The sequence below is a fragment of the Phalacrocorax carbo genome, chromosome 6 (assembly GCF_963921805.1).
Source record: "Phalacrocorax carbo chromosome 6, bPhaCar2.1, whole genome shotgun sequence".
Lineage (NCBI taxonomy): Eukaryota > Metazoa > Chordata > Aves > Suliformes > Phalacrocoracidae > Phalacrocorax > Phalacrocorax carbo.
The window spans coordinates 50,065,884-50,078,506 of NC_087518.1; the positions used below are offsets into that span (position 1 = coordinate 50,065,884).

General features: G+C 47.0%; 1 protein-coding gene across 2 annotated transcripts in view; it reads left to right on the forward strand.

The window, feature by feature from the left end:
• The window catches only part of PIK3R3 (phosphoinositide-3-kinase regulatory subunit 3), an 83,535-nt gene extending 74,940 nt beyond the window's left edge, over positions 1–8,595 (forward strand). For both annotated transcript variants that reach the window (XM_064455173.1, XM_064455174.1), the window contains one exon: positions 1,250–8,595. In XM_064455173.1, the coding sequence (XP_064311243.1) occupies positions 1,250–1,451 (202 nt within the window). In that variant the 3' untranslated portion in view covers positions 1,452–8,595. The remainder of the gene's footprint in view (positions 1–1,249) is intronic.
• Positions 8,596–12,623: the final 4,028 nt, after the last annotated feature.

A 12,623-nucleotide genomic window follows, 5' to 3' on the forward strand; every position in this document is an offset into this window, starting at 1 on the left:
TTTGAATGTGCAAAAACTGTAGTCCTAGCAGTCTCTTCAGTCACCACAGTAGCTACTACAAAATTCTGAAGTATCCCAACTTGAAGCTCTACAGTCATAAGTAAATTAAGGCCACATTGTCTGATATTCTTCCCTGCCAAGGAATACATGGGAAGAAAAACAGGGCTGTAAAGCTGTAACATCTTCCATTCTCATTTTCAGACATGGCCAGCCCTAGATGCTTTCCCTTGTATGTTAACAGTGATGCTTCAGAAGAGACATTATTTGTGAGCAGTAGTTCCTGACATTTGCACAGTCTTGCATCGATTTCTTGTTTCTCTCTTTTTATGCTGGTGTAACGGAGGTCAGGAATACTTTGATTCTATTATCTAAAATCCCTTCAAGCCTGTGCAAAATTGCTTTCTCTGATTTATTTCACAAGAGGTTAATTGCTTCTGAAAGTAAGCCCAAGAAATGAATATGTGAAGGTATATTACTTCAAGGTAACTGGAGATTGTACTATCTGCTATGTTCAAGATACTGTTTGTCACAGTCACTGAAGTGATGGGTTCATCAGGTGCTTTCACTTAGTTGGTATCACGCTACAAGCTAGCAAACGGATGGCGTAATGTAACCTGTGCCTACATGTGACTTGGACTGTAAAAGGCTCCAATACAGGGATTACATAATACTTGATCTTTCTGGTGGATAAGTTTTTCTAGCAGCTTTGGGAATACTGTGATGCAGTAACTGCTCTGCCAAGTTAGGGACTCAGTCACTATGACTTCAGATAATGAACCAACTTGAACCCATGCCATGCTTAACATTAAAAATGCGCACTGAAGGCTAGTGCTGCATTTCATGAAATACTCTGTAGGTCCTAAGAATTTGTGGGTTTTGGCTTCTCTGCTAAGTAGAAAGGTTTCCAGATAAGTTGAGTACAAAGTCATAGCTGACATCAGGTGCTTATCTTCTTGGTTAAGCTCTTGACTGTTTTTTCCAAGAAACTTTTGGAGAAAAATGCAGTAGGGAATTGTACTGCTGGGATAGAAGAGACCTCTTATGTGGATTATTATGTAAGAGTGTTTAATCACATGCCCTGAAGCACTGTTTCTTCACGGACTATATTAATCTCCTCAACTTGCATCTGCTGGGTCCTCCATTATGTAATTTAGTGACTGGCAGGGATGCTGCATTAGTTAATTGTTAATAGACTGTCGCTTTGGGTTTGTCCTTTGATGTTAAACTCTCCTGGTTTCTTTTCTTGCAGAGCTGATGGAGAAGTGAAGCACTGTGTGATCTACAGCACTCCGAGAGGTTACGGGTTTGCAGAACCGTATAACCTGTACAGCACACTTAAAGATTTGGTTCTTCATTACCAGCAGACATCCCTTGTCCAACACAACGATTCCCTAAATGTCAGGCTTGCCTATCCTGTCTACGCACAGATGCCCCCCTCTCTCTGCAGATAAATTTTGGGGAGGAGGAAAGTGTTGGCTATCTTGGATTCTTTTCTACAATTTTTATTAGAACTTGGAGGGCATTCTTTCTCCTTAGACTGCTTGTTTTGCACAAGAAGTGATTCTGTGAATGTGAATCAAAAAGAGGCCTAGCAGCAACGAGATGACAACTTGGGTGTAGGTGTCCTGGTGCTACCTTAAAAGCTCAGCTTTGTTTTTACACTGATACTTTTGTTTCCTTATGAGGGGAATAAACTCAACACAATACATACAAAAATACTGGAAGGAAAACATTGTTTTATGGAGATGATTTTTTGCCAGGCACCTTCAGTGGAACTTCTAATTGGATTTTGTTTTCTCTTGTTCTTGTAGAGACAATTTGAAGCCTCCGTCTGAGGCATCAGTAATGTCTTTCAGTCTTAAACTCCCAAGAAATTAGGGGGGAAACTCTACCACAGCAATTCTTCTCTGTTAAGTTTAGCAGCTTCACTGCGATTCAGCCGAACTTCCAAAAGAGGGCTTGTCTTGAGGTAGCGTGGAATTTGGTGAGAGAAGACCAAAGGAATTATGGGAAAGCTTCAGGTTTTTATTTAAATGGAAAAATGCTTGTAAGGAAAAGTTGCTTTATTCATTTTGCCAACAGTAACAAAGTTTTGGTTTCAGTGGCACTACAGGTCTTCACTTAAAGGAAACACTTATAACCAAATTGAACACACCAAAACTTTGTTCGTTGCTAGATTGAGCACTTATGGGGAAGGTTGCATTAGCATCCGCACATACTTTCTACACCAAAACTTGAAACAAATAAAAGGAAAAGCTAAACAGTGTGTGGCTTCAAAACACTAAATTTGTCTGATCTGATGTAATTGCTCACTCTCTCCTTTCTTCACCCCCCCCCTTCCTTCCACTCAGCTTGGGACTCTGTTGGTAGTTTTTAATGATACTGTGCTTCAGAATGTAAACTAGAAGGAAGCTTGCACTCACCCTTTGCATTTCTGTTGCTGAACAATGACAGACTCTTGTAATGCTTGATTTTGGTATGGAGGAGGTAGGTGCAATAGAATGCTTCTGGATGGCTTATCGTACTGAATTCTTTCATGAGGTGTAGTCATTTCCAGTTGTATAGAAACAACCAGGCTAATTATAGATATCCTCTGATTTGTTCTTTGCAGGCTAGGTTCTGAACTCTCACGCCACTGCAGCCAAGCAAGATTTTACACTGGTATAATCTAAATTCCCCTGTAGTTATTTTGGACATGGTGCAAAACACAGGAAGGGAAGAGAGCTGTACTCCTCAGTTATTGGATGCCTGGTACCATCCTTTGGCAAGGGCTGCTGTCAAATACTGGAGTGGGTAGTCCTGGGCTTTGTCAAGTATAGCTATCATCCAATAAATCCCCTCCCTGGAAAGTATACAAAGCAGCTTATTTCCATTCCTTCAGCTTCTAAAATGAATAAGAGCTGGATTTGGCAAACTGAACCACTTGGCATCAAAGCACAACTGGCAAAGTAATTGTTCAGTGTGCAACCTTGAAAGTTACTTTTGTTCCTATTACTGGAAGCAGTTCCCTTGCAATGCACCCATTGTGCAGGACAGGAAGCAGACAGTCGTGCAGGCCTGAGAATGCTCTAGACCTGTTTCTGACCCTGGGGCTGATTTCCTGTAAAAATGGGCTTTTTTCTATAATGCTGGGGCAGTAGTGCCAGGCTTGTTGATGTTTAATATTTATAAGTATTACTTCACTGAATTTCATTAATTTGCAAGCACGAAAATGACAAGGCTTGGAGCACTGTAGGAGGGATAGTCTGGTTGCCTGGCATGCCTGCGCGATGTTTTATTTTGCACTAATGACCCTGATGCATCCTAGGCACTTTTTAATCAGCCAGAGCGCAACCTTCAGGCAAAGAATTCTGTAGATGCCACTTTTCTAATTAAAAACACTACAAAACTTAACCAAAGCTGGGTGAGAGGAGAAGAAAATTCATGTAAGTTCCCATGTCAAGGTGACCCACATCTGTTCATGTGTCCCTTCTCTCCCACTTCCCCAAGAAAAGGAAAAATGAGATGTAGCCTTTGCTCTTTGTGAAAATCTGGAATGGATTCCTCAGTGGTATATAGACATGGAAATTTTTCTTTTTGAAGAAACTTGCCCTACCCCTTGGATAATTTGCTGTTCTAATCTGGTAGCTGTAAAGCTGTCATTCTCACACCTCTTGTGCATCTAACATTCCCTTGGTGCTGGGTTAAGTCCAAGTGCCCGTGAGGGAAATCAGTTCAAAGGCACAAATGATAGCCAGGTGCCTCATGCCTGTGGAAAAACCTGTGCCAGAGGAGTGTCTGATTTTTTTTTTTTCCCCTCTGCCTTTGTGATCTCTCTGGGCTCTTCTCTTACAATGTTAACATTTGAGGCTGCTGGGGCACATATTTCTGATCCCTGTTTTTGTGATGGGGACAGCCTGGCTGGAGTGTTTCACATCTGCCCCATTTTCAGATAGGGCTGGGTTTTGTTTTATACAAGCACAGGTCTACTTTGAGGCTCATAAATCCTGGCACACCCTTGCAGTACTGACAGCAGCGGGAGAGCAAAGCAGGACTGTCTGAAGTTTCCCTGTATTGGAATCTGACTGATCCTGTGAGGTCTTGGTCCAGGCTCCGGCGCCAGCTCTGCCAAGGTAAATACAGTGTAATTCCATTGGCGTCCATGAAGGTAGCTTGGCTTTATAGTGGTGTGACTGAGTTGGGATTCTGGCCCCTCACTCTGAGATATCTTTGCTGATCACAGGTGATGCATTTACTGTGAATGATGCACTCGGAGCCAATAAGCCATCCTGAAGCAGTCTTTGAAATTCTGTTTTGCCCAAACCTTCAGATCAGGGCTATGGACAGACTAAGCCCATGTTCCTTGTATTTGGTTCTGTTTTCCTCAGCAGTCACTCTGAGGCTGTGTTTTGCCGCTGCATCTCTGTGTTTGGTTTGGACACCTGGAGTCCCAGCTGCTATGATTGCTCCCCTTTGATTCTCACATGCTATTGCACAGGTTTTTTGCATCCGTTTTGCACTCATAGGGCGAATGAAAATAGGTATAAAACCGGCTGATACTGCAGCTGGTATGATCCATGGGGCAAGGGCTTGGTCCTGCTGCACTCATTGTGCTTGGCCTAATTCTGTTTGCTCAGTAGCATTAGACCTGTGAGAACCCACGGCTTCCAGGGGCAGTTCTACACTTGCATGACTGAGAAATCAGAAACGGGCCTGTGAGGTGCAGGATTTCACCCTAGTGTGAAAAGCAGCTGTTAAGCCTAAAACAAATACAGGAAATGTGAACATAAAGGCAAAACAAAGGAACTCCAGTTCTTTTAAAACAGTAAGATGTGAGAATGTTTTGGTTTCAAGAGTCAAAACGTCAGGAGGAAAGGGAGAAATCATCTCTCTGTTGTAGCAGCTGTCTGTTAGCGGACTGCAGTTAGAGGAGTACTGATCTCATTGACCCATATTGTATTAAATATATATGTAGAGTTAAATAACTTTTGCACAGTGTTAAATGGGGGGGGGGTGGGGGGGTGTTGAAACTCGAATATGCACAGTTTCTTCTAATCTGTTTTGAAGTATATTTGCAGGGATCAGGGGTGATTCAGTATTTTGTATTTGGATGGAAATCAGGTCTACTTCCACAGTTGCCATTGGCCCCATTGCATCAGCCATGAGTGCCATGTTTTTGAGGTTAGTAAGTTATAAATTTTTTCCCACTAGTTTCTTTTATTGATTACTTGTAATCTTAGAATGGAAAGAACCAACCTAGAAACAGAGGGATGTCCCAACAGATGCTTCACTAGTATGTGAAGTAATATGTGATCATCCACCTTCTGATACTGGAGTGCTCTAGATTTGGGGCTTGTGTTTTGGTTTTCTTTTTAATTCTCATCAGCAGTGGATTGAGTCGCTGCTTTGGACCGTTGGTAGTTGCACTCTAGAGCTATATCCAGTACAGCCCTCTGTCTAATGCCAAAAGACATATTCCACACTCTTATTCCACATGCATATCTCTTGATGTGGCAGATGGTCAAGAAGTTTTCCATTTAATGTGATGGGCCTGATTCTTTTCTCACTGACACTAGTGTAAGCAAGACTTCCACAACTGAAAGCCATTCCCAGGAAAAAAGCTCGTATTTAATCATATCCAGATTCTAGTCACAGCAGGGCAAAAATCAGTTTGTCCTTCGCAAAGCCAGGCAACTGTAATGGGGACTGTGGAAATGAGTGTTGACACTTAGTGCTGTTTTGGGGAGGGCAGGGGAAGGGGGACGGTCTTGGTTGCCCCAAATCCTGGGCTCTCTGCAGGCTTGGGTGGCACCGTGTCCACAACCGAATGCTGTGGCTGTTTAAAACAGCAGAATTGCTATAGCAGTGTCATACCTTAAGTTTGGAAAAGCCCCTTATTTGGTACTTGAACAATCTCGCTTCTGTTTTTGAATGTTTATTTTTTATTTTTGTTACACTAACAGGGAATAAATATCTGAAATGTTAGTGAGTCTTGTATGCTTGCTGCATTGTGCAGACTTGAAACAGGTACAGTTTTTGGATCAGGAGGAGTAAGAGACAGGTTCAAAATGCAGTTTTACAAAGCACTATGATGGGTTGGGGGTTGTTTTGTTTAGATCATGTTTAAAATCAGATTTTCTTACATGTAGTTTCCTTACGTTGATTTGCAACCTCTGCTTTTGGAACAGCAAAGTCAAAACATTTCCAAAGAACAAAGATACTCTGAGGGGAGGGGGCTTAGGCTTGCTCAGATTCAGCACTCAAAGCAAATAGCTTTAACGAAGAGGAAGGGTCAGCATCCTAAAGCATCCCTCTGGTTGTAGTTCATGAAGCAGCAGAGACCATGAAGTAGGACCTCCGCCTTGAACCACAAGAGAAAGAGGAGATACCAGAGCAGACCGTTCCCGTTGGAATAATCGGTTGTACCCTCCTTGAACGTGCATGCAGGGAGATAGTCAGGAATTAATAGTCCTTAAGGACTTGCTCCTCTTTCCGTATTGGAAGGGAATGTGCATTGCTGATCCCCTCACTTCCCCGGCACAGCCCATGCAGCCAGGAGAAGGGAACCGAGTTACGAGCCCAAATAGCTGTGGGCCTGTTCATGAAGCAGCTCGGCTGGCTAAGTGCTGCGTGAGGAGTAGCTTTGGATGGGGTTAGATGAAGTTTGTCCAACATTTTTGTGAATCTTGCATTCTGTGGGCAGAAATACTTTCCACCGAATGGGAAGGGAAAAATAAAAAACTGTCTTGAAACCTTTTCAACTCCTTCCTGTTTGTTCACAGGGGCAGATAGGGAGCTTTGGCTTGTTAACTGTTTAGATGATGACAGTGCTTGAAATGCTGGTCTTTGGGGCTGGCTCCATACAATTAATGCAGAATTTGCTTTTTTTTTATTGCTATTGGCATAGACTCGCCGTATTTAATGACTAGACTCACCATTTGTTCTAAAATTTGACTTTAAGAAATGTAATATGAGCTTCAGAGGCAAAAAAAAAAAGGGAGAACGGGCCTTTATTGACAGAAGAAATGCCTTGTTGATCAACCTGTATTAGAGAATGCAGCTTTAATTTGATGCCCCCCTCCACCACCTTCCTTTGGGATTGCTTCTGTGAGATTGGCGTTGGCAAATGAGGGGGGCTGAGATTTCCCCCTGTATTCAGCAGCGCTGTACCCGCGTGCTTGCCAAGTGCTCGTAGCAAGGGGCTCGGGATCATTTGGAAAAACGATTGCATCCAAAGACAAAAAAAAAAGTGTCCAAGGGTGACTATCACCCCCTGGCATCAGCGTCGTCGCTTCAGGGGAGTTGCAGGGTGCTGGGGCCAGCCGCGAGCTGCCCCCGGGTCTCTGTCGGGTGCGGTGGGAGTTGGTGCTCAGTCGGCTGGTTGGGGCTTGGGTCTGTTTTGTTTTCGTGAGTGACTTCTACATCCAGCAAAGATATGTTTGACGAAACCTGTTAATTTTGTATATCTGGCTGTTTATTGCACCACAGGATTGTAATGGTCTGCATCATCTGTGTGTGTGTGTGTGTGTGCGCGTGTGTGTATATGTACTGTATGTATATAGATATATGTAAAATATATTCACGTACACATTTATATGCATTAGCTGTAAGTGGCACTGCCCCTTAAAAGTAAAACAAATTTCACTGTTAGCACATTCTGCCATGTGTTTAGGCAGAATTGGGTTTGTTTTCTGTAAAATGAAAAGGAGTTTATTGTGTTCATCTTGCATATGTGCTTCTTCTGAAATGCCGAACTCTGGATTTCCTTGGGGGGACACTGCTTTATTTGTAAACCGAGTTGATTTGGGGTGTTATTTACTCTGGAACAAAGCGTTTGACCTTGTTCGGAGCAAAGGTTTAGCAAAAGAAACCCTCTCGCTGTCCTGCGAGATGCAGGGAGCATTTGCACGTTTCAGTAGACCCCCAGCCCCCCTGTCCAGAGCCGATGTGCAATGGGTGGTGTTGGTACGTGTCCCTTTGTGAGTGGACTCTTTGTATAAGGTGTGGTTCAATGTAAAGCATGAGTGGGTGTTTGATCTTGTATTGAGGGCTGAAATAACAGCACACTCCTTTGTACAACCCTTGCATTAATGTTTCTGCTTTTCTTTGACTTCTATTTTCTTTAAGGGAAACTGCATCTGTTAAGAACCTGCTTCTCCAGAAGCTATCGAATTATTTTGTTTTCCGGATGAATTCCAGCATGTAACTTTGGTACTCTTGTTTGTTATTTGTGTAAAACCTGTTCTTCTGTCGTTTATGGTGTAGTCGGGGGGGGTGGGGGGGGGTGGGAAGAATTCATGTAGTTTAACTTTTAAAGAAAAGAAACAAACTGCTTCATAAGGAAACCAATTGTATGTTAGTGTTTTCAGACAAGTCATCCTGTAGTTTCTAGCTCAGTAATGCAACACTGTGCTTGTCACCGGGTGTGTTACAATTTTGCTGTACTTTCTTTTACTAGATGGTTGGGCTTTTAAATCCCAGACACTAAGCATCCTGGGCCTACTTGCTCTAGATCAAAAAAATGCAATAAAAAAATTGCAATAAAGCACATTGACATGTAATGTTTTAGAAGGATGTACTGACAGCTGTTTCTAATAAATTCAGAACTGCAGTGTGGTCGGGCTGCCGTGGTGTTAGCTGTGTTTGTGTCTCCCAGCCGAGGCCATGGGCATCATCTTTACCAGAGAGTTTAAAAAAAGACTCACAGAGGTCCGATACGCTCTCCGCTGGAGCTGAAGCGGCCGGGCCCCAGAACCCTCTCGGGGCTGAGGTAGAGGAGGAATACATGTAGCGTGTGCGCTCCTTAATGGAGCCTTTCCTCCTTTCCCTTCACAGCATCTTTAAGAGACAGCGGGAGCCATTGGCAATGTTCTTGCTATGCCTCGTTGCTTCCTCTGCTGTCAGGAAAAACCATGTTCGGTGATGCTGCTCAGCTCAATTGATTCACTTAGATCCTTAATTTTGCAGGAGTTTTGGAAGTCACCGCTTGTTTTCCCAGTTCCTTCATGAGCACCGGCACCACTGAAAAATCAGTGAGTTGGTGGGTGGTGTTGCCCATCCTCTTCCATTTCAGCCGCGGGTGTTAGCAGCAGCGGTGGCGGCAGCACTCTCGTACGGCTGAGCTCCAGGCACTGCAGCGGCGCTGCCCCTCACCCACAGCCCCGAGACTTACGGTACCGGGCTGCAACCGCAGAGCCCCCCCTGCATCTGCAGGAGCTTGGGGCAGGGGTGCTGCAGTAGACACCTCTCCCGATGTGTGTTCTACATTTTCTATTCGAGGTCTCAGGAGCTGCTGGGGAGAAGCCAAAGTTGCTTAGGGTAGCCCGAGGGTGGCCAGCCAAAGGGCTTGGGCAAGCCTGAGGGCTGGCAAGGGCAAACCGGGGGAGGGGTTCACCCACTCAAACCTGGGAGTCGGATGGGATGCCACAGCAGCATCCTTGGAAAATCAGGGCAGGGGCAGAACTGGTCTGTGCGTGGCTCGGCTGGCTGGGGTTGAAAAACGGCCCGGTGTTTTTGCAAGCCGATGAGTTGACATTGTTGCAGACTGCTGAGCAACGTTTTTCCAACCTGCTGAGTTGACCCTTCAAAAAAATGCTGTGCCAGCATTTTCTCGCATTGCCGAGTAAGCCTTTTGGGCCGCTGAGTCAGCATTCTCTCCATCCCCTGAGCTGCAGGCGGGGAGCCCTGAAAAGGGCAGAGAAGCCCCATGTCATGGTGCAGGGGAGCGGGGAGCACCTGTGTGGGCCCTGAAGGCTGACTCAAACATCTGCCTTTACCCCCAGCAAGGAGGATGCCCCATGTTAAAGCACCCTGAGGTCAGGTCCCCTCTGCCTGCAGCGTGCTGCCCGCAGTCCTGCCTGCAGGGATGGCGCACAGCACTGGAGGGACGCGGCTGGCCCAGAAGCATCACCCGGAGGCATCGGGAGCCACGCGGCTCCGGACGGACGAGCCGTAGGTGTTGCAGGCCAGTGACTGCTGCATCAGCGGCCCCGGGCACCCAAGTGGGAGGAGAGCAAAGAGGAAACATCGGCAAGAATCTTGGAGGACCCTGCAAGGCGCTTCTGGGGACTGGCTCTTTTTTATTCCTATTATTTTTAATTTATTTCTTTTTAATAAAGACTAATGAGGTAGAATTACAGGAAAGATCTAAGTCACTAATTGGCAAATAATTTTTCAGGGCTTTGCTAGACGGGTCGTTTTGTTATGAAAACATTACAGCCGGGAGCTGGTGTAGGAAATTTCCAAGCGTCTGTGCTGACTGGATGGAAAGAAAAACACCTCCCAGCTCAGATGTCTTTTTGGAGAAAGGGCAGATCCCCAGGATTTTTCCATCCTCAGCAACGCTGCAGAACTTCCTGCAAGTCCCCAGGGTTCCTCCCCAGTCACACGCGGGACCCTTTCTGGGGGCAGGTGATGTCCTGGCTCCCCTGGGCATGGCACCACAGGGCAGGGGTGTGGGATGGAGGGACAGATGCCCCTGGGATTTCATGGGATTCCTGTTCCCCCAGGGCAGGAGATGGTTGCAGTGGGAGATGGATGGATGGATATTCCCCACTGGGAAAAAAAAAACAAACAACCGCCTCCAAAAGCCCGTCTTCCACCAGCCAAAATGCCTCGATGTAAGACATGAGAATTTGGTTCAGACCATCAAGGTTTGGTTCAAAAGCCATGGGCTTGTTGCAACAACCAGGCTGCTCTTCTTCCCCTCCTTGGTCTCAGTTCTCAAAGTTAGACTTATTTTAGTCTAATAGTTTAGTTTAATAGGCACCGTGCTGCCAGGCAAGGGGGAGCAGCATAACAACCAGCCATAGCTGCAAGTACCACAGATGCAGTCATAAATCAATGCCAAGGAAGCCAGACGTGACTCCCTGAGCTGCCCAAAATAGGGGGTGGGGGGATCCCTATGGAAACCGTGAGGGACATGGTCGCCTGTCCCCTGCATCCTGCTCCAGTATGCATGGCGAGTGTATGGGACCCATCACGCTCATCTGCCATGAACGAAGCAACTGAGCATGGAAATGCAGCAGAGGCGGGTCCTTCTCACACCAGTCTCCACCATGACCAGGGCTGGGTGGGAGGAAAGGTGCCCAAGAAGGAGGGCACAGCCTGCATCCCCTGGGAGCGGGACCGCTCCAGGGAGACACAAGGAGGGTGGAGGAGTGTTTGCCCTGGCCATGAGCTGTGATTCCTCCCAGTGAGCTGTGAGATGCAGCATTTACCTCCCCGGAGCATCAAATCTAGGCTTGGAGAAGGGGCCAGCAGCTTTCAAGTAAACCAGTGGATTAGGCTTGGCCATGGACCCAGAATCCCCATTTCATGGGAAATCTCATCATCTCACTTACCAGCTTCATCCAAATTGGAACAAAATTTTAAAATACAAAACTTTACTCTGGGCAATATTTTCAGGGGGGGGAGGGACGGGGGACCCAACACAACAGTTTTGGTTGACCTGGCACAGTCCCACTCCCACATTAGCCTTTCTCTACCAATAGAATCCAAACACCCAGGAAGGTTTGAAGGACGGAGGCTTCACCCTGATTGAGATAAACCGCTTCACTGGCTACTATTTTCTCCCTGAATTGTCATCAAATTTGCATTTTCTGATGGCAAAACTTTCTTCCTGGGGAAATCAAACTGGCTTTTGGGGAGGAGTGATGGGTAGGGGACAAGCTGCCAGGGCACCCTCTGCATGGTGGCTTTGTGCGCCCTGGGGCAGGGAATACAGTGGAGCAGGGAAGGCAAGGTGCAGAGCGCAAGCCCGGGCTGCTGCCTGCCCTCCTACCCCCAAACCCATCCTTGGTGGTGGTGGCTCCTGGGAAACAGTCACAACCGCCCGGCCACTCTCCCCCGGCCTGAACGCTGGCTTAGGCAGCATGGTGCAAAGCCCAACTCCAGCTTCCCCGGGGGGTCCCACTCCCCCTGTGCCATCTGTCCCCAGAGCCCTTTCCCTTCCCCATCCCCACCAGATCCAATCCACAGGGCAGAGCCTTGAACTTGCCCCTCGGCGGAAGGAGGAGCGCAGGCAGCTGGCTCAGCCTCGAAGCCCTGATGCAAACCAGAGCAATCCAGGGGCCAGTTCCCAGAAGAGGGATAAGGAGCAGGAAGAGGAGCATTAACTGTCACAGGGCCCCAGGGTTAAGCAAAGGCATGTCCTGTGATGAAGCACCTTGGGCAAACTGGGGTGCCAGGACAGCAGGGGCCAGGACGTGCCCCTCCACCCCCTGGATGCTGTGAGGGTGGCAGATAAACCCTGGGCTCCTGCTTGGGGTCCTGGGAGAGACTTCCAGCTTTTTGGGGTGTTGTCGCAGGTCTCTGCCCAGGAGAGGCACTCACTAGCCACAAGCCTGCTTCAAGCAGAACTGACGCTGGAGCTTTTCCCAAACCTTTTCCCTTTCCTCCCACTTTCAAGGGAAGGGGTTGGATGGGCGCGCTGGGAGCAGAGCCAGCCCGCCAGCCCCAGGCAGGTGCTATGCACGGTCCCGCAGCCGCTCTGCCAAAGGAAACACAAACATCCTACCCAAAGAAAGCACTTTTCATCAGCAACACAGGTTCCCATTTTTGCACAGGGCCGGCCCGTTCTGGGCAGCTTTCCCCACCACACCACCGGGCTGAGCGAGAGCCCGGCCAAGCTTTCCGGGCTGGGC